The sequence below is a fragment of the Arvicanthis niloticus genome, chromosome 16, assembly GCF_011762505.2.
Source record: "Arvicanthis niloticus isolate mArvNil1 chromosome 16, mArvNil1.pat.X, whole genome shotgun sequence".
In the NCBI taxonomy this organism is placed as follows: domain Eukaryota; kingdom Metazoa; phylum Chordata; class Mammalia; order Rodentia; family Muridae; genus Arvicanthis; species Arvicanthis niloticus.
In genome coordinates, this window is record NC_047673.1 from 61,528,034 (window position 1) to 61,554,627 (window position 26,594).

Here is a 26,594-nt window from a genome sequence, read left to right on the forward strand (position 1 = left end):
AGCACGGGTAAAGTAGCAAGTTCTCCTGTTGTATGTATTTTCTAGAATTCTGACACCCCCAACCCTGCCCTGCTTAAAAAAAAATTCTCTTCTACTTCCCCCCACCCCCAAAATCTATTTAGCTCTTAGTCTCCACCTCCACTGGTGCTAGGTGTGTCCATAACCAAATAATCTGCTGACGTATATAGCCAGTCATCCACAGGACTGGACCCTGTAACACCTCAAAAGCTCTCAGCATGCTTAACTGCCTTCTTACTGTTCTTTTCTTGACTAAAATCTCTTGACAACTTGGATGTGATTCCCTTTTTCCAGTGGTCAGTTGTTGGGCAAACTATTTCCCTCCTGGGAAGAGTCATACTGAGGGTGTAAATGTCCACTATCCAAAGAAAGGGGCAGAAATCACACCCTTTCCTCCGACTGCCACTAGATTCCAAAACAGTCAAACATAAAATGAATAGTACTTTAATCATTTCCAAAGAAAGATGGCATATGAATTTAGATTAGAAAATATAACATTAAAGGTGTATTTTCCTAGAAATAAAAACCAGAACAGAAAATTAATACAATTTTTTTTTGCTCTTCCTCATACATCAAAGCCGTCTATCTTTTCCCTAAGCATAAGCTTCCAAGATCCAAGGTGCTCCTTATCTCCCTCTAGCTGGGCAGAACAATCCGCTCCACCTCCACCCCTCTCCTCTCAGTCATGCTGTGTGGGTGCTACAGGCCCTGAGCTGACCAATGAACACAAGTGTCCTTTAAGCCAGCAGCCCACAGGCAGTGGCACTCAGGGCAGCCACAGAACTGGCATTGTTTCCACCGTCTCAGCACGAAGCAGCAGAAAGCTGACCCTCAGCACTAATCAGTCAACTGTAGAGAGGGGGTGAGGGCAGAGTGAGGCTCCTAGGCCCAGGGAAAACGACCCTTTCCTTCGGCTACACTGCGCTCCAAGGGAAGCATGCGGAATCTGAACAAATCAGGAGAACCTTGGTGGCTGGAGGGAAGAGTAAGAAACAGGAACAGAAATCAGTGTGATAATGTACAGGGTGGTGCTGGGAATTCCAGCTCTTCACATGGCTGCCAGCCCAACAGAGGACAACACAGCAAGAACCAGGACCGCCATTCCAGACTGCCAGACCTGGGTCATCGCCAGGCCTTTTCCTAGGTCCCACATCTGTAGAAAAAAAGAGGGGAAACTTTTAATTTTCATTTTCAGCAATTAGAACCCCAGTCACTCTTACAACTCCTGTCTCAGCATGCTCTACCTGCAGAATGGGTACCTCCTTTTTTGGGGGTTCCAGAGAAGAACACCATATCCCTATGCCCAGTTTCATGTTTCTGAAAGTCACAATATGGTCAATTACCTACCACACACGCTCCCCAGTGCCTGAAAATCAAGTCCCCCCGTGTGGTAGTGATGGGTGAATGTTCTCCAGAATGCCAAAGGCCCTGCACATAAAAGCTTCCAGACTGTACAGGCCCTGCAGGGCTGCACATCCAGATCAGTGTTTCTGGGAAGGTATTCCTTCAAAACAGTTTTGCTTTCTGAGATAGAATCTTGTTATATGGGGCTGGGGATTAAACGTGGTAGAGCACTTGCCTAGCAAGCCCAAGGCCCTGGGTGCAGCTCTCAGCTGGGGGTCCGGTGGGGAGGATCTTGTTATATGATCCATTTTAGTGTAGAATTCATCATGTATCCCAGGATGGACTCAACTCAAGATCCTCCTGCCTAAATTTCCTAAGTGCTGGGATTACAGGTGTTCATTGTATCTGAACCAAACATATTTCTGCATCATGTAGGGCATTATGTGGATGTAGTCAAAGTTCTGTGGCTGTAACTGCAAGATTCTTACGCAATTTACTAACACAGCCTCTGAATCTTCAAAAGGGAATATGTATACACAGTAGAGTCAACCACAGAATTTTCTTTAGTGAGATTATCCTTGAGGTCTGATATGTTGGAGAATATTCCTGGGACCTAGCACTAATTCCTTCTCTCCTCTTTGGAGACAGAATCTTGTATATCCCAGGCAGGTTTTGAACTCCTGGGATGTGTAGCCAAGAAAAACCTTCAACTTCTGATCCTCCTGCCTCTACCTTCTGAGTGCAGGGATTACAATACTCAGTTCATGTGGTACCAGGGATCAAACCCAGGGTTTTGTAAATGCTAAGCAAGTATTCTACCAATGAGCTATGTCCCCCTCTAAGAACTCTAGCTTTCTGTTTGGTTGGTTGGTTTTTTTGAGACAAGGTTCCTCTATGTAGTATCCTGGCTATATAGTATCCTGGAGCTTGCTTTGTAGACCAGGTTGGTTTTGAATTCACAGAGATCCAATTGCCTCTGCCTCCCAAGTACTGAAATTAAAAGTGTGTGCCACCACATCTGGCTTTTTGTTTGTCTGTAATGAATTTTTAGTTATTTTATGTGCACTGGTGTTTTACTTGTCTGTATGTTTGAGGGTGTCAGGTTTCCTGGATCTGGAGTTCCAACAGTTTTAAGCTGCCACATGGGAGCTGGGACTTGAACCTGGGTCCTCTATGAGAGCAGCCAGTACTCTTAGCTGCTGAGCTACTTAGCTGTTTGTTTTTTTGAGACAGGGTTTCCCTATGGAGCCCTAGCTGTCCTGGAACTTGCTTTGTAGATCAGGTTGGCCTCAAACTAACTGAGATTCACCTGCCTCTGCCTCCTGAGAGCTGGGACTAAAGGTATGCGCCATCACCCCAAGCTGAATCTAACTGTCCATGTTTTTCTCTTTCTTTGCTTTTTCATCCTCTCCCATGCAGGACCTCACTATATTGATCTAGGATACAATCAAATCCCTAGGCTCATGGGATCCTCCCATCTCAGGTTCCTAAACAGCAGGGACTCCAGGCATTTAGAACCATGTCTAACTCAAAACCTTTTTCACTACGATTCCACTTTTTAAAAAAATCTAAATTGGAGCCTAGTAGAAATTTATATATAAGTTTATGAAACATTAAAAAATATTTACCAGCTGGGCAGTGGTGGCGCATGCCTTTAATCCCAGCACTTGGGAGGCAGGGGCAGGCAGGTTTCTGAGTTTGAGGCCAGCCTGGTCTACAGAGTGAGTTCCAGGACAGCCAGGGCTACACAGAGAAACCCTGTCTCAAAAAACAAAACAAAACAAACAAACAAACAAACAGACAAGAAACATTTACCATTACTAATACATGATGTGCTATATGTTTTCTATACTATTCAATTCCTTCTTTTCAGTCTTTTTTTTTGGTATCAATCCAATAAGTGGACTGTTTGCCCACTGTGTCAAAGGGCATACTTTTTAAAAAAAAACTAAGAACTGGGGACTTGTATATACTGAGTTGTAAAAACTTGCCTTGCATGTTCCGAGTTAGACCTCTAGCACTGAAAGCAAAAACAAAACCAGACACCAGGCTCTCTTACTCTCTAAGGATAAGCAGACTACAGGGCAGTTCTCACCTTGTGGGTTGTGACCCCTTTGGGGTTGCGTCTTCTATGTCCTGTATACCAGATAGTATGATTCATGACAATAGCAAAAATAAAGTTATGAAGTAGCAGCAAAAATAGTATCATGGTGGGGGTCCCATCACATGCGGAACTGTATGAACTAACGGGCTGCGGCATCAGGAAGGCTGGCAATCAAAACTTTAGGGCAAAAAGCAGTGTTCAGGCTTTGAACTTCCACACAGCAGCCTCAACATATGTTAACACATAAACCTCCACAATCTAACTAGAAAACTGACTAAATTAGGAATCACTGCAGAGAAATTTGGGGAGAATTCAGAAAAAAAAAAAAAATATCAAGATGCCCTCATTAGTCTCCCCAGATGAGATGAAGTGTTAGGCAGACTGCACAAAGCTCCTCTGCTCAGTGCTTATGAGACCCTGAGTCCTGCTGGGTAGCAGTGACAGGAGAAGCCTCCAGAAGGGAGGTCAAAGGCCCTACCTCTCTCAGCACCTGGGAAGCCATGACAGATGAATTTCTGTGAGTTTGAAGCCAGCCTGGTCTACAGAGTGAGTTCCAGGACAGTCAAAGCTACAAAAGAACCCTAGTCCCAGGGGATGGGGAGGGAGGTCATGGTGGGAGAGACCCTACATCTTCTTTATAACCAACCAGACCATTTCCCTTTTCCCATCAGATCTTCCAGCCAGGCAACTGCTAAGGAGCCAGGCAACTGCTAAGACGCAATTTCATTAAACCCTGACCTACACCCAGAGCTAGTGCTTGTGAGAAGAAAACCATAAAAGCAGATTGAGGGCTTAAGTAAAGCCTTTAGGTGCCTACTTTATCTCAACAGACATTACCATAACAGGCAGAAACCAGGGCAAAGAGCCAAGTTCTACGACTGCCAACTGAGCACCAAATCCAACTCAGTATAAGACAAAAACTAACAGAAAGAAGTGCCTGCCCGAGCCAGGATGTCAGGCCTGAGCTGATGCTCTTTATGGAGCTTTGTTCTGTGGAGTCAAAGCCTTTTTCTCTCCACTGTCTCCCTCGGGAATCGGAGTCACTTCAAATCAAACTGAACACTGCTCCGGGGAACACTTGATAAATACACTTAATTTAATACATCATTTAGCTGTTGCTTTTCCCCTCACTCTACTGTCTATTGGACCAGACTGGAATCCAGAGAATGTCTGTCTCTAAGGCTGGCTCTGAGGTGGAGGCTGTAAAAAGTCAAGCATAGGCAAAAGCATCCGGCCAACATTTTGCTTGGGTTCAGAAATAATGGAAGACTGGAAAAAATAAACTTTAATTACTTCATTACTTCTTGAAGAAGAATACAAGACTAGTGGGTCACAAATATGAACTCTTTTTTTTTTGTTTGTTTGTTTGTTTTTTTGTTTTGTTTTGTTTTTTTGAGACAGGGTTTCTCTGTGTAGCCCTGGCCGTCCTGGAACTCACTCTGTAGACCAGGCTGGCCTCGAACTCAGAAATCCGCCTGCCTCTGCCTCCCAAGTGCTGGGATTAAAGGCATGTGCCACCACCGCCCGGCACAAATATGAACTCTTAAAATGCTCTGACCTCAAGGCAGGTTTGACCAAGCTTTAATTTCTTTTGAGCTGGTGCTGGAGAGATGGTTCAGTGGTTAGGAGCACCGGCCGACTCCTAGCACCCATGTGGTGGCTAACCACCATTTGTAACCCAATTCCAGGGGATCTACCCTCCTCTTCTAGCCTCTGTGGGTACCATGCACATATACAATATACTAACACACATGCAGTCAAAACACTCAACATAAAATAAAAATAGGTACTTAAAGATATGAGCTGGATGTGTTGACATAAGTTGTTAACTACAGAATTCCAGAGGCAGAAGCAGAAGAATCCGGAGTTCAAGGTCATCCTTCTATATTAAACCAGTTTAAGACCAACCCTCCAAGAAAGACTGTCTAGAAAGAAAGAAAGAAAGAAAGAAAGAAAGAAAGAAAGAAAGGCAAAAAACAAACAAAATCAAAGACATTAGATTTTGTTTTGAGACTGAATTTCATGTAGCCAAGCTGAGCCTGAAAGTTATTATGAAACCAAAGACAACCTCAGACTCTTAATCCTCTTCTCAGAGTGCTGACTTGTATTCGCTGCTGTTTTTGGATGTATATGTGTTTAAGACAGAGTTTCTGATCTGAAATTTGCTATGTAGACTAGTCTGGCTTTGAAATCAGATTTGCCTGCCTGTCTTTGAGAGTTTGGGTACAAATTATGTGGCAGAACGCTATCTCCCCTTCCCCCCAACCCCAACTTAATATGTGATGCTGGGGACAGGTCCCAAGGCCTAGCCCCAATTTGAACTAGCACCATGTTCTTCGAGGATTAGCATAGGAGGTAACATCAACAGTTTTCAGCTGACTACCATAGTCCTGACTTCAAGATCTGAATTTGGAATCCTAGCCAAGACTGGAGGCTCTGGAATGTAATGGCAGCTACTGAGGGGGCAAGGCAGGAAGACTGTGAACTCAAGGCTCACCTGGTTACAGAGTGAGGACCAGGCAAGCCGGGGCAATGTAGTAAAGCCCTGTCTGAAATACAACAGTAATGTGGGTGGGTTCAAAGCTAGCCTTGGATACCCAGCAAATTTAAGGCCAACCTAGGTTTTATGAGACCCTGTATCAAAAAGCCAAAAATGGTAGCATTCACTTACAATCCTAGCAGTTGGCAACTGAGTTAGAGGCAGGAGAATAAGAATTTCAGGGTCATTCTTGTCTAAATAGTGAATTTGAAGCCAATCTTGACTACATGAGACCTTCGTGGAGGGGTGGAGAGGTTGGGGCTGGAGAGACAGCTCAGTGTTAAAAGCACTGCCTGTTCTTCTAGAGGATCCAGGTGTGCTTCTCAGTACACAAGGTGGCTCATAACTATATCCCCCTTTGGCTTCCATGGGTACCAACTATGTACAGAGTGCGTGCACACACACACACACACACACACACACACACTGAATAAAACATAAATAAGTAAAATTAAAACAGTCAAATAAGGCTGGGCTCTATGTGGTATCTCATGCTGATAACTCCAGCACCTGGGATGCAGTCAAGAGAATAATTCCAAACTCAAGGCCATCCTGACCCATATAGAATGGCTCAGGCCCACCAGCAAGCAGACAAAGACTAGCTGGAAGGTTAGAGGCATAGCTCAAAGGTACAGCACGGCTAAGCCTTGACCCTAGCATCCAGAGGGAGATGGAAAGGTAGAAAAAGGTAAAAGAACACTAAGCTTAGAAACAAGGGAGAGACCCTCCCAGCCCTCCATCTCTTCACCCACAAGTAACTTACCAAGTGTCGGATGCCATTCAGTGTGTGGTACATTAGAGGGAAGACAAGCACAAACTTAGCTGTGTAGATCAGTGTTGGTCCCAAACACAGGGACTTCACAAACATCAGATATGACTCAAAGTTCCCAGGAAGCAGCAATGCTGACAGGCCAAAAAGAGAGACTCCTGAGAGAGAACACATAGCTATCAGTTACAAAGACCGGAATGTATTAATCTGGGTTCTGACTGCTCTTGACACCTGACATCCTAAATCACGTTGAAATAAGAGAAAATTTAGGTTGGAGATGTAGTTTACTTGCCAAAATATATAAGCCCTGGGCTTGAAATCTAGTGCCACATAAAACTATGCATGAGGGACCTGAGGGTGGCTCAGCAGTTACCGGTGCACACTGATGTAGAGAACCTGAGTTTGAGTTTGGCTCCCATAAACCCAACTGAGTAGCTCACAGCACCTATAACTCCCACTCTAGGGGAATCACACCCCTCCAGCTTTCTTTTCTTTTCTTTTCTTTTTTTTTTTTTTTCTTTTCTTTTTTTTTTTTTTAGTGACAGGGTTTCTCTGTATAGTCCTGGCTGTCCTGGAACTCACTCTGTAGACCAGGCTGGCCTCAAACTCAGAAATTCACCTGCCTCTGCCTCCCAAGTGCTGGGATTAAAGGCGTGCACCACCACCGGCCGGCTTTTAATACTTTAAAAAGACTTGTTTGCATTTTGTTTTGTGTGTAACTGCAGATGTGTGTGTGTGTACCAATTGTGTGCCTTGTGTCTATGGAAGCCAGAAGAGGGTAGTGGATCCCCTGGAACTATAATCACAGATGATCGTGAGCTACCTTAGGAACCAAGCCAAACCCCGGTCAGTCCTCTAGGGGATTAGCAAGTGTTACTAAGGTTAGTGGGAATGTGTGGATTCAATTAATTGTTAAAGGAATGATTAATGAAAAAGCTTAAAGGGAACCAGGCCGTGGTGACACATGCCTTTAGTCCCAGCACTTAGGAGGCAGAGGCAGATGGATCTCTGTGAGTTTATGGCCAGGTTGACCTACAGAGAGAGTTCCAGGACAGCCAGGGCTACATAAAGAAACTCTGTGTCTCAAAAAACAAAGAAACAAACAAACAAAAAAAACCAACAAAAAAACCTGCTAAAACAAACAAAAAAAAAAAGAAAAAAAAAAAAAAAGAAAAAAAAAAGTAAAGCTTTAAGGATTTACACTCATTCTAAATCAAGTTGCTAAGGTGCAAAGAGGGAGATAAGAGTCAGAGAATCAGCAGTTCTTCCATGTTATGTGTGTGCATGTATGTGCATGTCCATGTGTGTATATTATACATACATACCTCCACTCAAGGCTATACCAGAGCCACGGTGGCAAACGGACATTGCCATAGGAAGAGACCATCTACAAAGAAACACAAAGACAGTTTTAACAAGGAAAGGATGCCGGGCGGTGGTGGCGCACGCCTTTAAGCCCTGCACTTGGGAGGCAGAGACAGGGGGATTTCTGAGTTTGAGGCCAGCCTGGTCTACAGAGTGAGTTCCAGAACAGAGAAACCCTGTCTTGAAAACAAACAAACAAACACCAAGGAAAGGATGACAAAGCTTTTCTGGTTTTGTTTTTAGGATAACATAATTTAAAAACAAAAAACAAAACCAGCTGGGGCTGGGGAAATGGCTTCATGGTTAAGAGCATTTGTTACTCTTGCAGAAGACCTGTTCAGCAATAGTTCTGGGCTAGATTCCGAGTACCTGTATGGTTGCTCACAACCATCTGTCATTGCAGTTCTGGAGATCCCACACTTGTTCTAACCTCTGAGAGAGCAAGCACACATTTGGCGTATATAAATACATGCAGGCAAAGCACTAACACACATAAAATAAATTCTTAAAAACAAAAACAAAAAAACCTCATCTAGCTTTCACATTCCTATTTTCACTTTCTAATTTCAAAGTAAAAATAATTTGGCTGAGTACACAGCTTAGAGATTGATATCATGCAGGATGCCCTAGATTCACTCCACTGCAAAAAAGAAGAAAAATTTCTTACTTAAAAAGTATCTCAAAGCCAGGCAGTGGTGGTGCACGTCTTTAATCCCAGCACTTGGGAAACAGAGGCAGGCCGATTTCTGAGTTTGAGGCTAGCCTCATCTACAGAGTAAGTTCCAGGACAGCCAGGGCTACACAGAGAAACCCTGTCTCGAAAAACCAAAAACCAACCAACCAACCAACCAACCAAACAAACAAACAAAAAACCCCCCAAAAAACAAAACAAAACAAAACAAAACCAGAAGTAACTAAGTAAATAAACAAACAAATAAAAATAAAACATCTCTTGGGGCTATAGAAATTGTTCTTGCTTCTTTTGCAAAGGTCAGAGGATCAGTTCTAAGCACCCATGACATGGTTCCCAACCATCTGTAACCCAGCTCCAGAAGATCTAACACCTTCTGGCCTCTGTGGGCAGAGGGCATGCAGGTGGTGTACACATATACACACAAACAAAACACTTACATAATTCCTTTTAAAAGTTAATCCTGACTTTACCAAACCAAACATCTGCTACTGTTAAGAACAGAAAGCAAATACCATGATCAAACCATTAGGCTTCTGTAAGAGCAGAAAACACTGCACGTGTAATAAAACTACTACACTTCTGTTGGGAGCCGACTTTTAGCAGAAAACGGCTAGATTATCTTTGCAGCCATCTGGAACCATATACCCTGATAAGAGATTTGTTTTTTAATAGCCTATAACAGCTGAAGCATACTCTGTTATCCCACGTATTTTGTTTTGCTGTTTATTGCCCCCAGCTGCAAGGCGCACGTGGTAGCCACGCCTGCAAGGCATGCGGTTCACGTGCTGTCCACGTGCTATCCAGGCCATATATGCCTGTAAGGCGCACGTGGTATCCAAGCCTACAAGGCACACAGTACACGTGCTATCCATGCTATAGATGCCTGTAAGGCTTACGTCATATCAACTACAAGGCACATGGCAAAAGCATATAAATACCTCAGAATTCCCTTCAATAAAGGAGACTTGAGAAAAAGAGTCAATAAAGGAGACTTGGTATGAGACTGAATCACACCCTGTCTTGTCTCCATTCTTCGCGTCTCCTGCCCCGACAACCCCACTCTCTCTCTTGACCAGAGCACTTAGCCCCCAAAGCGTTGAGGCAGAGTACAAGCTGAAACATTGTGGCGCCCAACGTGGGGCAGAGCAGGCCGCAACATTTTGGCCCACAAAGCCGGGCAGTACAGGCCGTAACACACTTCAAAATCATCCCCAGGGTCCCCATCTGGATATCAATTAGAGGGGTATAACTAGAAAGTCGTCACACTGGTTGTGGTGACTCAAGCCTGTAACCTCTAGGATACACCACGAGATAGGATGGATAAATAGCTGGATGGAGAGAGAGAGAAAGAGAGAGGCAGGGAGAGAGAGAAAGAGAGAGAGAGAGAGAGAGAGAGAGAGAGAGAGAGAGAGAGAGAGAGATATCTTAAAAGAGTTCAAGGCCAGTTTGGCCCAAATGACTCTGTTTTAGAAAACAAAGGAACAGAAAAAGTATGATGCTGGCTACCTCAGACATCTTTGCTTAACATATTATTTGGAAATAGCTCCATGTTTCCCACCATTTCTCTTTTTCATGCAAACGTCCATAAATGGACCTAATATCATTTTCTTCAAATGAATTGTGAAGAAAGGCCAAGCTTATTTGGGATTTTCTCCATCACTGTTGAAGTGGAAACTTCTAGTTTCTTTGGAAAGTTAGTTATGTCAAATGATGTTTTGCTGGGGCACACAGGTGAAGGTACATCTTGTAAAAGCAGACATGTGGAAGACTGTTTTCCTGAAGCAGACACAGGTGAATGGATGTCTGAATATATCAGACACTTGAAAGGACAGATGCTTGATGAGGGAGTGTAAATATGATGCCACAGACGGTGGGACACAAGCACTGAGCCTTGGTTTGGTTTGTTCCGCCTCATTATTCTTTGCTAACAACACGCACGTATTGGTTCTCCTTACATAGCGTTGTTGAGCTCAACTTGTGATAACTCTGACACTGAGAGAAACTCGTCCAAGAACTTCTCATGAGGTTCCTGCAGCAGCTTGCCCCTTCTGTGGCCTTCCCTTAGGCTGGTTGGTGAGTCTGGTGGTTTCTTCAGGATTGAACTACAGCTGCCTGGTGTCTGCTTGCTGAAAGGACTGGACTGTAGCTGCTGGTTTGTGCCTGGTGTCTTCCTGTCTCGAGGACTGGTTTGCAGTTACTTGGTTGTATTTGGTATTTGTTACAGGACTGAACTGCTACCCAAGAAGATCAAGCTCACCCGTAAAGAACTGAACAGGTCCACTTCCCTCATATCCTAGTGACTTTTCTCTTCTACTACCTCTGCTAGGTGGTGGGCTAGAGAGAGGATGAATCTTTATTAAAAGTAGGTTGCAAAAACTGTGTGCCTGGACATTGCGATCCTACCCCTCCCCAAACCATCTCTCTCTCTCCCCTCATTTTTTGAGACAGAGTGTCACCATTCATCTTGTAAAAGATTTCACTATAGAATACTAAGATCACTTATTAACCTCCTTCTGTTAGGGTACAATGTCCAATTTCTGCAATTAAAATTATTTCTGGAATCTGAGTTGAAAAAAAAAAAAATCCCAAAGGGTTGTGGTATTTGTGGAGGTGGCTAAAAAAATGGCCAGTATCCCCTGGCAGTAACCCAAGCAGGGAGGGCAGCAAGACTCAAGACACTTTGCTGAGTTCGTGTTTATTTATTTACTTTTAATTTTTTAAAAGGTCTGCAAGGATTTTCTTAGAAGATATAAACAAAATCCGCTAGCACTTCCTATTTCTAAAAATAGATAAAAAGACATGTATGTCTTTTTATACATGTATGTACAAATACATACATAGCCATATATACATGTATGTGGGGGAAGTGCACAAACAGCTTTATCCAAGGAGAGGGCCTACAGTTAATGTGCTCGTAGCAATGAGCACATCTAGTGCCCCAACACTGCTGCCACACTGAAGACTAGCACCCAAACACTGCTGCCACACTGAAGACCAGCACCCCAACACTGCTGCCACACTGAAGACCAGCACCCCAACACTGCTGCCACACTGAAGACCAGCACCCCAACACTGTTGCCACACTGAAGACCAGCACCCCAACACTGCTGCCACACTGAAGACCAGCACCCCAACACTGCTGCCACACTGAAGACCAGCACCCCAACACTGTTGCCACACTGAAGACCAGCACCCCAACACTGCTGCCACACTGAAGATCAGCACCCCAACACTGCTGCCACACTGAAGACCAGCACCCCAACACTGCTGCCACACTGAAGACCAGCACCCCCAACACTGCTGCCACACTGAAGACCAGCACTCCAACACTGCTGCCACACTGAAGACCAGCACCCCAACACTGCTGCCACACTGAAGACCAGCACCCCAACACTGCTGCCACACTGAAGACTAGCACCCCAACACTGCTGCCACACTGAAGACCAGCACCCCAACACTGCTGCCACACTGAAGAACTCCTAGGAGCCACAGCTACAATTTGAGCATCAGGATAAACAATGGCTGTAAAAGAGTTAACTTTTGTGCAAAACAGGAATCCCTGAAAGAAAGCAAGGCTTGCCCTACAGAAAGAAAGAAATCCAAAGAGCAGGCTCAATAACACAAGTATGGCGGGGCTCGACCTGTAATCTCAGTATCTGAAAGGTAAAAGGAGGGGGATGAGAAATCTAAGGCCATCCTCAGCTATATACTGAGTCTGAAGCCTGCCTACAGAAGGCCCTGCCTAAAGCACCAATAAATAAACTAGCACAGCACAAAGCCAAGCAGGGTAAGTGGCCTCCAGAAGCTGGAAACTACAAGTTTTCCTACAGCCACAGGAAAAAGAGTGCAGCCTCAGTTAAGATGCTTGTTTATTCTAAAATATTTCATTTATTAATTTAGTGTACCATGGTACACAAAATGCAGGTCAGAGTTGAACCTTAGGGGGTCAGCTGTCTCCTTCCAGCAGAGGACCAAACTTAAGCCATCAAGCTTAATGGCCAAGAACCTCAACCCACTGAACCATCTCCTTAGCCTGATACCTTCATTAATGTGAGGAGCCACTTCTCTACTAAGAGTACAAAAGTATACATGTGCATGTTTGTTTTACAGCTCAGGCTGGCCTTGAATTTGCTAGTAAACTGAGGCTAAGGTTACACTCGTGACCCTCCTGCCTTAGCACCCCAAGTGCTAGGATTCCAGGTATGCACACACATGCCACTGTCACACTCATGCCACTGTGGTCAGCCTTGTACAGCAATTTTTCCCTGAGACAGGGTTTCTGTGCATTGCCCTGGCTGTCCTGAAACTCATTCTGTAGAACAGCCTGGCCAGAACTCAGAGATCTGCCTTCCTCTGCCTCCCAAGTGCTGGGATTAAAGGTGTGCGCCACCACCCAGCCTTCAAACATTGACTTTTAAGATCAAACATTCTAGCACAATACTCTAATGTTGTAAGATCTTGATACTTATATGCTGAGGAATCACAGTAGAAAAGTACTAGAAGTCATTGTTTTCCATAATTAAACCATTAGCCGGGCAGTGGTGGCACACGCCTTTAATCCCAGCACTTGGGAGGCAGAGGCAGGCGGATTTCTGAGTTCGAGGCCAGCCTGCTCTACAGAGTGAGTTCCAGGACAGCCAAGGCAATACAGAGAAACCCTGTCTCAAACCCCCCCCCCCCCAAAAAAAAAACAAAAAAAAACAAACAAAAAAAAAAAAAACCACATAATTAAACCATTAGCCTTGTATAAGAGTAGAAAACACCTCAATTTAAAAAAAACAGTACATACCATGGACTCAAATCTGAGCAGAGGTGTCACAGACAGCACTAAGTGTTGTGTAGTGTGATGGTAACATACAACAAACACAAAGTGTGCGTGCTGTGCTCAGGACCCAGGCTATACAGAAGCCGTGCAACATAACAGCCAAGCATGACCTGCTTGCCTTTCAGTGATCTTTTTGGCACCGTACATTCAGAGATCTTTTACACGTTGCCAGCTATAACCCAGGTTAAGAAGCTGATGCTAAGGTATGCAATGCCATCTTTATTGGCCAGCCCACTGCTCCCATGCACTGTACTCCCAAGATTTAGCAAAAGTAAGGGCGACTCCAGCCCACCCAGCTCCAGCCCACCCAGCCCCAGGCTCTTACCTATAGATAGTAAGGTGGGGGGAGAGAGGACGGTTGGAACTCGTGTTCTTATTCCAGAAGCGCGCCATCTCTTCCTTCGCTGTGGTGCCCAACGGAGCAGCACTAAAATAAAACAAATGGTCCCAGAGACTAAAGCTCAGATTTAATACAGCCCACAGGGTATTCTAAAGTTTTATTTCGTTTTTAGTTATGTGGATATACATGTGTACATGTGGGTGTGTGGGTCTTAGTGCTGAGGCCTGAAGAGGGTGATGAATCCCTGGAGCTGAAGTAACAGCAGTTGTTAGCTACCTCACATGGGCGCTGGGCACTGAGTTGGGTCCTCTGCAAAAACAGTGCATGCTCTTACACTGTGCTCTCCAGACACCTAAAATGTTGTTGTTAAAAAAAGGACTGTTGGATCAGCAAGATTGCTCCGTGGGCAAAACCAACTCTCATAAGATGTCTTCTGACCTCCACCTGCACACCCATGAGCCCCACCAAGCACACATTAATAAATTAAGTATATTAAAAAACAAACAAACAAGACAAGGGCTGGAGAAATGGCTTAGAAGGTAAGAGCAGAGGCTGTTCTTCCAAAGGACCTGAGTTTGATTCCCAGGACCCACATGGTGGCTCACAACTATAACTCCAGTCTCCGGGAACCCAGCTGGCCTCCTGGGCACAGACAAACATCCAGGCAGATACTCATACACATAACATAAAAAAAATTAAATAAATAAAATAAACCCCAAAAAACAGAAAAAGATAAGGAGGCACACACTAGCAGAGGTAAGAAGACTGGAAGTTCAAGGTCAGCCTGGACCACATAGTAAGTACAGGGCCAACATAGACTACATAGAAAAACCATTCAAAAAGCAAAAGAGCTCACGACAGTAAAAACCTGTGATTGCAGCACTTGGGAGACAGAGGCAGGAGGATCAGGAATTTTCTCTTCTCCTGATCCACACAGCAAGTTCAAAGATAGCCTGAGCTTACATGAAACCCCGTCTCAAAACAAAACACAACAAAACAAAATAAAACCCAACCCTAAAAACAAAACACAACAAAACAAAACAAACACGATAGCTAAGTACATTTCTGAGCCTAACTTGGTTCTGGCTGTAGGAAAAAAAGGCTGTAGTGCTATAAACTACATTATTTGGAACAAACAGAAAAATTGAAAATCAACTGTGTATCAGATAAGCATTCATCAGTTAATTTATTACATTTAATGATTATGCTTTTATAATTGTACTGTTACATAAGCAAACCACGTTAATAACTGATGAGTCTGGATCAATGTACGTAGTGCCATATATGGCAGTGACCGTCCACAGCAGCAGCACCAGAGGCTGACAGAGAAGGAGTACTTAAGAGCACACCATGCTGTACTGACTTCAAGACTGACCTCAGAGAACAGAACAATGAAACCAACATAAAACAACAGAAACGGGTGGTAGGCCTGGGGCTAAGTGCCTTCAGTCCCAGCCCTTGGAGGCAGAGGCAAGTTGATCTCTGTGAGTTCAAGGGCAGCCTGGTCTACACAATGAGTTTCAGGACAGCCAGGGCTACACAACCAGGGCTACAAACCCAAAGAACAACAATAACCAAACAAGAAAGCACTATTATATATTTTCTGAAAACATAAGGTATATATTTCCAAAATAAAACCTTTTAAAAAATTGTTGAAGGCAACTGTTGATATCAACAACTAGGAATAAATATTTAGTAGGAAAAAAATATATTTAAGAACTAAGTCCTGAACCTACTTAAAATTAAGGGCTTTTTTTGTTTTGATAAAAGGTGTTACTATGTAGTCCTGGCTGTCCTGGAATTCCTATGTAGACCAGGCTGGCCTCAAATTTCCAGAGATCCACCCGCTTCTGCAGGTGTATACCACCACACCCAGCCTTCTACTGCCTTTTCATGAGGAAAAACAAGTTAATAAACTATGCACAGACTTTGGAACTTACTTTCGGATACAAAGCTGAGTAGTAAGGTGGGCTCGGAGGCAACGACGGCCGACGTGTCTGCAAGAGGTTCAAGAATACAAACTTAAGAGCTCAGTACCTGCACATTAACCACCCCTCCTTTGTACGAGACTATTGTTGTTGTTAATTATATTTTTATTCTGTGAGACAGGGTTTCTCTGTGTAGCCCTGGCTATTCTGGAACTCACTCTTCAGACTAGGCTGGCCTTGAACTCAGAAATCCACCTGCCTCTGTGTCCCGAGTGCTGGGATTAAAGGCTTGCGCCATCACCCGGCTCCTCTGTATTCTATTAGATGTGGAAAGGCTCACTGAAAATGAAATGAGGGCTGAGGTATAACTCGGTGTAGACTGTACGCTGAACACACATGGACCTTGGGGTCAAGGTCCAGCATCAGAACCATAAAACAGTGTCCCCAAGTTTCTACCTGACAAACTACAAGTTGAAGACAGGCTTGGGTAAGCACACCTGCTACCTAGCAACTGGGAGGCAGAGACAGAAGGGTTAGAAAGAACAGCCTTAGCAACAGAGTCTGAGGCCAGTCTGAGTTACACAAGGCTGTCTCAAAATGGAAGGAAGGAAGGAAGGAAGGAAGGAAGGAAGGAAGGAAGGAAGGAAGGAAAAAAGGAAGGAAGGACAGACTATATATAACTCATTAGGATGTGTCAATAAGATTATAATTCTAGTAGTTGTGAAGCTGAAACAGGAGGATAACAAGTTTCAGGTCAGCATGTGCTACAAAACAAGATCTTGTCTTAATTTTTAAAAAAAAGGAAGTAAGGAAGAAAGAAAAGTAAAGTTACACTCTAAGTAGAGAATAACCAGAAATACTGCCTACAAATACAAAATAAAGGGTGGTTTCTTTTTTTTTTTTTTTCTTTTGTTTTTTTGAGACCTTCTTTGGTTTTTAAGGGCTTTTATTCTTTATGTCCTGGATTATTATTATGTATTATCTTGGAACTCACTCTGGCTTTGAACTTACAGAGATTCAACTGCCTCTGCTTTCCCAAAAGAAGTTTTAAATGAATACAAGGTGAAAAAACGAGAGCCAATAATATTAAACAGAAACAAATCTGCTGTTTTTTGAGACAGGGTCTCATGTAGTTTAGGCCAGCCTCACACTTAACTATATAGATAAATTACATCTGCCTCCCAAGTGTGAGGATTCCATGTTTGTCTTCAGGACATGGTTTTTGTTGTTGTTGTTTGTTTGTTTTAAAGCTATGACTTACAGGAAGTGGTTAAAGAAAACACAAGTGTTTAATAAAGGGGGAGGGGCTTTAATAGTTCAGTGGCACAGCGCTTGCCTGGCATTCAAAGGGTTAAGTTTCCAGCATTGAAAAAACAAAAAGCCAGAATAAGTAATGAGAAGCAGATACTTTATATATAGCAGAGTCCTGATCCAATGGATGAATTAAAATGTGAAAAACAAGGGATTTGAGGATGGACAGCTCTAATATTAACTAGGTAATTTCAAAAACCACCATCTGCCGGGCGGTGGTGGCGTACACCTTTAATCCCAGCACTTGGGAGGCAGAGGCAGGCGGATTTCTGAGTTCAAGGCCAGCCTGGTCTACAGAGTGAGTTCCAGGACAGCCAGGGCTACACAGAGAAAACCTGTCTCAAAAAACCAAAACCAAAACCAAAACAAAACACCATCTTAATCTGAAGCTGAGGAGAAGGCTCAGTGGATAAAAGCATTTTACACAAACCTCACAACCTGAGTTCAATCCCGAAAATCCTACTTAAAGATGGAGGAAGAGAACCAGCTGGATAAGGGTCACCTCCGACCGACACATGTGCACACAGGCACACACACAGTAGTAATAATTAAGCTTTTAAAAATTAAAAAGTTACCATCAACTTCCAGATAACGGAGATAAACTTCAAGTCACAAAGCTTCTTATATAATAAAACAACAGGCGAAAGCAAGGACTCTTTATCATTCCCACACAAAAGTAACTGTTTTCTACCTAAAAGTTGCTATTTAAAAAAAAAAAAAAAATTACAGGGGCTGGATGGAGAGATGGCCCAGTAGTTAAGAGCACTGACTGCTCTCCAGAGGACTGGGGATTGAGTCCCAGGACCCACAAGGTGCTCACAACCAACTGTAACATCGGTTCCAACAAATCCACTGCCCTTTTCTGGACTCTGAAGGTACCAGGCTTGCACTTGATACATGGACATATATGTAAGCAAAACACCCATACACATAAAAAAATTAACTTAAAATAATTTAAATTACATTTTATTTTGTATGTGATGGTGCATGCCACAACATACATGTGGGGATCAGACAATGACTTGCAAGGACTTGGTTCTCTCCTTCCACCTTGTGGATTCTGGGGACCAAACTCAGGTAATCTCAAGAGGCAAGGCACAGGAAGATTGCTGTAAATTCAAGGTCATCCTGGTCTAAACAGCAATTTTCAGGCTATCCAGGGCTATACTCAATACCTTATCCAAAAAGCCAAAAAGGAAAATGAAACACACACACACACACACACACACTTTTCTTTAATCTCATAAATCCAGTCAACATGTCCAGAGCATTTAGGAAAGTTACCACAGTGAAATTCTGGAAGTGAAAACACTTAGACCTATGTTAATTCTATGTAACTAGTTATTCACTATGTACAAGGCATTGAGGAGATATAAGAGCTCATTAAGATCTAAGAATCTGAGCCTGGTGGTGGTGGCATACACATTTAATCCCAGCCTTCGGAGGCAGTGGTAAGTGGATCTCTGTGAGTTCGAGGCCAACCTGGTCTACAGAGCAAGTTCCAAGATAGCCAGGACTACATAGTAAGACTTCTGTCTTGAAGAACAACAAAACAAAGATCCAACCATCTTCTAAATGGGTTCATGATGCTAGACACACAATCATTTCAAGAGCCTTATACGCTGTTCTCAGAGCACTAGAGGGGCCCATTATTAGAAGGGGAAAAATGCAACCAGTCCTCCTTCAGCTCTCTCCCTTCCTTTTGGAGGCAAGAGGTGAATGCAGACATTGTGTAGCCAGGGCTCTCAGAAAGAAGTGGGAACAAACCTCTTTAAATCGACTGAATTGTCTCTGAAGCTGCAAGGCACACATTCCTCACACCAAGCTAGGCCGTCACTCAGCTACCCAGCAAGAGTTTGCAGATGTGGGTTGGAATCTATCACATGCTTTGTCTGCGGCTATTGTTTCCCAAATACCAGTGCAGGCTTTGCACAAGGCCCCTACAGAAACAAGCTGTACAAACTTGACAACCTTGTCTGAAATATGAAAGTAGTTATCTATCCTTGCCTTTCATGTGAAACCAGAAACTCTGAAAAGACTCTCTACACTGGGAATGGAGCTTAAGATGTTACAGCTAGGAGCCAGTGGTTCAAAGAGAAAAGGCACTTGCCACCAAGCCCAACAACCTGAGTTGGACCCTTGGGATTCACAATTGTCCTCTGACCCTACACACAAGCTATAGCACGTGTGCAGCCACCCACACCCATAAATTATAAAAGGTTATAGCTAGAAACAAGTGTTTGCTATGAGACAGTATCATACTCTGCAGTCCAGGCTGGCCAGCAACTCACTATATAGCCCAGGCTGGCTTCAATCTTACAGCAGCCCTCTTGTCTCCGTCTCCTAAGTGCTGAGACGGGTGTTGTGCACCTCCACAAGAAGCTGATTAAGTCATTTATGTGAAATGGTGTGACATTTCCATATGCCCTGTGCACTAGACTTCCAGTGCACAGTATAATATTCCTATACCTCCAGTAATTTCTGTATTACTTATAATCCCCATTACAATGTAAATGTTCCATGTTATACTTTATGGCTTAAGGTAACGGGGTGGGAGGAGCTACTTATGTGCAATCCATATACAAAAATAAGAAAAAAAGTCACTTGTAGATACAACCAGTCTACATGCCTACATGAGGACAGACGGTGAAGCGAACAATTCTAAGTGCCTGGATGACAGAATATCTGAATGACAGAGGCAACAGCAGGACAAACCTACAGTTCACTCACACAGACTCAGTGTAATGCTTGGCAGGTTGCACACTTGCCTTTCAAATATTTTTGATCTGAGACTGGCTAGATCCAGGAAACACCCAAAGATGAAGACTCTACACACTAATTCTGAAACTCCTAAATGTCTGCAAACAATATGATCACTTTAAGCTAAATGCTGACCTATATGCCCTAACATTCACCAACATGCATTACATCATAGAATTTGAAAGCATTCAACTGTGGTCAAAATTAGGAATGAAAGATGCAGCTCTGGAAAGCCTAGTCCTGTCCTATGGCTATGAGGATGAACACCAAGATAAAAATAAAGACTAAAGATAAGCAATCCAAACTCCCAAAGACTCACTTTTACAAAGAAAAACTAAACAGAATCCCTCTATTTTTATACTGCATGACAGAAGTGGAAAGATAAATGAAAACATATTTGGGAGAATCAGGGTCTGGAATCTTAACAGTCCTCAAGCTAACTTTCCATAACAAATAATTTCCAAAAATAGGACTGGCACAAAACTGTGTTGGGATTTGTACCAGAAATGTCACTAGCCCTTACATGTATAAAGACTCTGGGAATGATACCTAGTGGGTGAAGAATTCAGAACAAAAGAAAATCTAAGCTATTTCTCTGGACAGAAAATTGTCACTTTAGAGAAAGATGGTGATACCCACCCCATTGCCCCGCTAAACCAAAACAAAGTGGATTTCCTGGGCAGCATAAAGGGACCCACTGTGGATGATTTATTGACTTTGGCTTGGGAGGGACGCATTAGGAGGCCAGAGAGTCTCCCCGGGTTGCTAGCAGCAGAACTGCCAGGAGTTAAAAACACAGACTAGGTGCTCCAAGGAGGCCCTCCCCCTACAATCTCTAAATACCCCTCCCCCCCCCCAAATTGCCGGTTGATCTAGGGGCCGGCTGATCTCGAAGTTACAGCAGTCTTTTGAGGCTCGGACCTGGGTGGGGCCACAAGAGCAGTTTGCGAAGAGGCTTTAGGCGTGGGTGCCACTCAGCCAGCCATACAGAGTGACCTCTAAGCCCTTCCGAGCCTCTCCGCGAGGGGGAAGAAGGGGTGATAAGATCCCAGGGGCGCGGTCTGCACATCCACAGGTCCTTTCCCTGTCCCCGCACGGCACACACCGCTGTCACCCCTTGAGGGATCAATTTAAGTTCCCCAAGAGTCGCGGGTGCGGACTCCCTGCCCCAGGCTAAAGTCACCTCAGCAAGAGCGCAGCCATCTTGAGTTCCGGCCTGGACGGAAGTGACGCATCGCTCCGCCCCCGTGTGGCCCTCCCTCTGGCGGCGGCGGGGGGGGGGAGTAGGGAGTGGGGGTGTCATGTGACACCTCAGAATTTTAAGGCTGGAACCCCTTCTGGGTTCCTCTATTCGGTCTTTGTGGGTAATGCCTTTTTGGGGGGTGGGGCGAGGGGGTTCCAGTTCTTCGGTTTTCCTCTCTCGCGTCAGTTTCTAGCGTCATTTGTCAAAGTTTTGACAAAATCGCCGAGTGGTTAGTTAGTGCATTTACCTGCCTGAGTATTTATTTTGTAGGGCTCGCTCCACCAGACAGCGGCTTCCCCTGTTTATTCCCTGAGGATTTCAGAGGCTCATTTCAACCCCCTCCTTCCAAGTTGTCCTAAAAATCCCCGAGTTAGCTGGCTGAGACACCGGGGGAAAGCTACTTTGGCCTTCCTCTGAACTTGGTGCCTCCTCACCGTTTTTTAGCTCTAAAGAGATGTTAGGCAAGCACTAGACCTTTAAGCCATATCCCCAGCACGATACTGTACCCCAATTTGGGCAGTAGGGAGTGTGGGGCGGGCTGTCAGAGGGCCTTCCACCATCATTTTCAAGGTTGGCGTCCTTTCTGACCACCTTCTTTAGGCCTGGCAATTCCAGGGCTTGAGCTGCAGCGCAAACCAAACTCCCACTGTCCAAAGACAACGCTCCTTTGTTTCTTTTTCAGCGATATGTGGGTGACACCCACAGCCACAAGAACCTAGGGGTGTGGAGGAGAACCCTCTTTGATTTATATACTGTATATCCACAGTTTTGAGGAATCCGAGCACAGAAATCAGTTGCAGAGTGCTCTCAACCAAGGAAAGAAAGTGAGCAAGAGAGGAAGCAATGAAATAGAATGTCAGAGTTCCTGACCCTGAGTGCTGAGGGGTGGCAAGGCAGAGAGAGAAAGAATAAAGGGGGGCAGCCCAGAACAACTCTTATTCTGTAGCAAATCTCTTTTGATTGTATTAATATTCAGATTCCATTTATATTTAGCACTGTAGCACTCTCCTGCCTTTTTCCTTTCAGGATTTAAATAGCACAAATCCACTTTTTCCCCCTGCATCAAATGAATAATATTACTTTGCATTTCTGTAACGTTAGACAAAGAAAGCACTTTGTAGGCTTTCGGGACTAGAGGTAACCTTACAGGTTCTCTCATCGAACCCTCTACTCAGTGCAATGATCTCTTTTGCAGCATTCCTTGATCTTCAAGATAGACGTAACATGATTCAGTGGCGGAAACCTCAAAAAATAAGTTCCATGCCAGTAGCAGTGGCTGTGCTATAGTCCACAAATTGGCAAAAGGCCAGTAGTATGTATATGTTAAATAAAATTATTCAAGACCTAGCACTTAGGAGGCTGAGCTCAGAGGATCATGAGTTTGAAGTCACTCTCCAGAGACAGGAAAAACAAAAAAACAAAAACAAAACAGCCTTTGAAAGTTTAGTAAGCAGGTCAATCAGTAGAAAGTTGTTCTAGTAAATACAGCTTTCTGCTCCTGAACTCCCTCCCAGTCATCACTCCAACCCTCTCTAACCCAGCTTGGTGGCACAGCTGCAGTCCTAGTACTTAGTGGATCAGGTGTTCAAGGCCACCCTCATCCTCAGCACCATACTGAGGTCCAGGTAACCTAGGCCACATAGACAGTATTTCAAAGACAAAAATAAGAATAAAATGTAACAAATGTCTCTTTAATTTAGCTCTTTTTTTTTAAATGGGTGTTCCACTTGCTTGTATGTCTGTGCACCACATCTGTGCTTGGTGCTCCAAGAGGCCAGAAGAGGATGCCAGTTCCCCCTGGATCTGGAGTTACAGACCTGTGAGCTTCCAGGTAGGTGCTGAGAATCCGTCTCCATGCTCTGGAGAGCAGTTAGTCTTCTTAACTGCTGAGCCATCTCTCCAGCCCCATCACTTAGGTCTTGAATAATTTTATTTAACATATATGTACTATTGGCTTTTTGCCAATCTGTGAAAGTCCTATAGGAGAGTCAAGGATACAAGAATACACTGACCTGTTCACCTAAAGAACTTCATAGCCTTTGCAATTCAATAAAGAAACACATATAAAAAGAAGTAAACCTGGGGATGTAGCTCAGGTAGAATGCCTGCCTACTATGCACTAAGCCCTGGGTTCGAGTCCCAGCACTACATAAAACTAGACACAGTAATGCATACCTGTAATCCCAGCACCCAGGACCTATAAATAAGATCAGTAGTTGAAGGGCATCCCTGCCTACATAGCAAGTTGGAGACTGGCAGGGACTGCGGAGGTAGGGAGAGACTATGTAAGCATCCAAACAAGGTGTAGGTAAGAGTAGTGGCTGCCGGGCAGTGGTGGTGCACGCCTTTAATCCCAGCACTCAGGAGGCAGAGGCAGGCGGATTTCTGAGTTCGAGGCCAGCCTGGTCTACAGAGTGAGTTCCAGGACAGCCAGGGCTACACAGAGAAACCTTGTCTCGGAAAAAAAAAAAAAAAAAAAAGTAGTGGCTAGATAAAGAGAAAGTAGAAGGAGGTGAAGTTAACTGGAGATATTGATTACAGGGTCCTATAAACATTTTGCTTATGATAGTTTTTTCCATGGAATTTATAATTAAGCTTCTGTTTAGTATTCTGTTACCAGAAACCTGGCATTAACCATGATCTGAGATGCATGGAAGGTATATAGGCTTCATACAGATGTGCCTATAATGCCTAATAAGCAAAACAAAGCTGGCATGGTAGTTGATGCTATATAATCCCAGCACTCAGAAGGAAGAAAAAAGGTGACCACAAGATACAAGATCTAGGCGGGTCCTATCAAAACTCTGTGTGTGTGTGTGTGTGTGTGTGTGTGTGTGTGTGTGTGTGTGTGTGTGTATTTAGGTAGGTAGGTAGGTAGGTAGGTAGATAGATAGCCTGTCCTAAGCAAATAATGGTCACCACACTCAACCTCCATAACCTACACTATAGCTGATGGAAATAAATCACATTGAAATTCAGACCATGGGGCTGGAGAGATAGCTCAGTGGTTTAGTACTTGCTGTTCTTGCAGAGAACCCAGGTTCAGTTTCCAGTACCCACATAGTGGCTTATAACTGTACATAACTCCAGCACCAGAGGGGATCAAACCCACATACATACAAATACATACATACATACATACATACACATACATACCCATAATACATACATATACATAATACATACACATACATATATACATACATACATACACATACATACATACATACATACACATAATACATACATACACATAAAACATACACATACATATATACATACATACACATACATACATGAAGGCAAAGCAGTAAAGCACATAAGCAAAATAAATAAATCTAAATAAAGAAAACAGAAATTCAAATTTCAAACATTAAGCTGTACTCTTTTATGTTACTGTTTGAGACAGGGTCTCTCTATATAGCCTTGGCTATCCTGTAGCTCATTATGTAGGCCAGGCTGGCTACAAACTCCCAGGGTATGTCTCTCTCTCTCTCTCTCTCTCTCTCTCTCTCTCTCTCTCTCTCTCTCTTTCTCTCCCTCCCTCCCTCCCTCCCTCCCTCCCTCCCTCCCTCCTTCCCTCCCTCCCTCCCCCAGTCCTGGAATTAAAGGCGTACACTAACACACCCAGAGAGCTAAACTCTTTATCAACAGTTTCTTTAAAAATACGCAGTATAAAGCAAGGTCTATGATCCAAAGTAAGAAACAAGAGAGAGGAGATGGAAGGGTGGCGCTTTCAGTGAAAAGCACAGTCATTTCAGATGATCAGAGGCAAGAAAAAGAGGCAGGAAACTGGATACTTCCAAAAGATTTTGTTGCTAGATTCGTCTTAAAACTCAGCTCATCTGCATTATTAGTAATAGTAGGGAGGGAAAAAAACAAAACAAAACAGAAAACTGGGGCCTAGAGACATGGTTCAGAGGTTAAGAGCACTGTTGTTCTTCTGGGCTCACTCCTAACACAAGGGGGTTCACAGCCATTCCAGTTCCAAGAGATCTGATCTCCTCTTCAGGCTTCTGTAGTCACCAGGCACACACATGAAGCACATAGATACACACAGGCAAGCACTTATTACACATAAAAACAAACCATTAAAAAAATAAAAAACCTCAACTCTGGTCATGTAGACATTCCAAACATCTCCCCTTGTTTGTTGAGATGGTCTCTGATAGCCCAGGCTGGCTTTGAACTCCTGACCTTCCTGCTGCTTCCACCTCCCAAGCACTAGGAAGAGAGGCATAAACCACAGTTGACTTTCCCATCTCTAATTCTACCCCACAGTTCTGCAGGAGTTGCTTACAGCATATTAGATTAAATTTACCCTCTTTGGTCTGTCGTTTTAGACCTTCAGGCTTCCTGTTCAGACTTCTCACCTAGTGTACTCTTTCAAGAGCCCCCACATCAAATCAAACATGGATGGCACATATCTGCTCTAAATATATGCAGAGCTTCTTCACAAATGTCACACACACACACACACACACACACACTTTCACCTCTGTTCCATCTAGCCATTATCCCTCCCATTGCATTTTACAAAATGGCTGCCCCTTCAAGGTCCCTATATAACACTCTTTCCTCTGAACTTCCTGTATTAAGTGGTATTCCCAGCATTCTGTGCATTGGCAGTTGATGAGTTTGCCCTCTGCTTCTCCCTTCTGCCTCCTCAAACTAGATCTTGAGTTTGTTGAAAGAACTAAATTACCATTCTAATACCAACATTCACAAACGTTCCAAATAGCCACCATGCAGGACAATAGACGGTCGGCTTGATTTAAACTGCCACATTGCATAAGACATCAAAGGATCTCCTAACAGAAGGGAAGAAATCTGGGCTTCTTCCTGGAAGTTTTCTGGTAGAGAAAATCTTCTATCTGGGTAGAATCTCTCAGGATGCAGGGAGATGGAAAAAGTTGTTTTTAGAGAGCTTTATAGTCTACAGTGTTGCCGTAGCAATCGGAACAACAGACACCCTAATTTGGGAGTGCTCTGAAAGAAACTTGACTCTAGGATCTAGGTCCTAGAGCTCTCAGGAAAGAGGCTGAGAAGAAATCCTTTGCCATGGTCTTTTGGATTTAGGCTTGTCTATTCCTCAGAGAAGTGTGTCTATGTCCCTTTTCTGTCCCTCTGCCTCACCCCACCCCAACATTCCAACCTAGGGTAGGGGGAGGTCAGCATACACAAAGCCCTCTGTGTAAGGGGTGGTATGTGTTCCCTCAACCCTCCACTCAGAGTATACAATGCCCCTTCTGCTCCATGCCCCCTGCCACCCTCCCCAACACCTCTCAATTGCACATGCCAGGCTGCAATTGGTCAGTGGCTCAGGACAACCCCCTCATGCTGGGAATCCAGGG

The 26,594-nt window shown here is 43.9% G+C and overlaps 1 protein-coding gene across 1 annotated transcript; it reads right to left on the bottom strand.

The window, feature by feature from the left end:
* Positions 1 to 446: 446 nt before the first annotated feature.
* On the bottom strand, positions 447 to 21,262 carry Sdhc (succinate dehydrogenase complex subunit C). Its single transcript, XM_034520784.2, has 6 exons — positions 21,181 to 21,262; positions 15,939 to 15,995; positions 13,984 to 14,085; positions 8,100 to 8,161; positions 6,769 to 6,932; positions 447 to 1,171 (listed from the first exon to the last, which is right to left on the bottom strand). Exons 1-6 carry the CDS (start codon positions 21,198 to 21,200, stop codon positions 1,067 to 1,069), a joined length of 510 nt encoding a protein of 169 aa, XP_034376675.1. The 5' UTR covers positions 21,201 to 21,262; the 3' UTR covers positions 447 to 1,066.
* Positions 21,263 to 26,594: the final 5,332 nt, after the last annotated feature.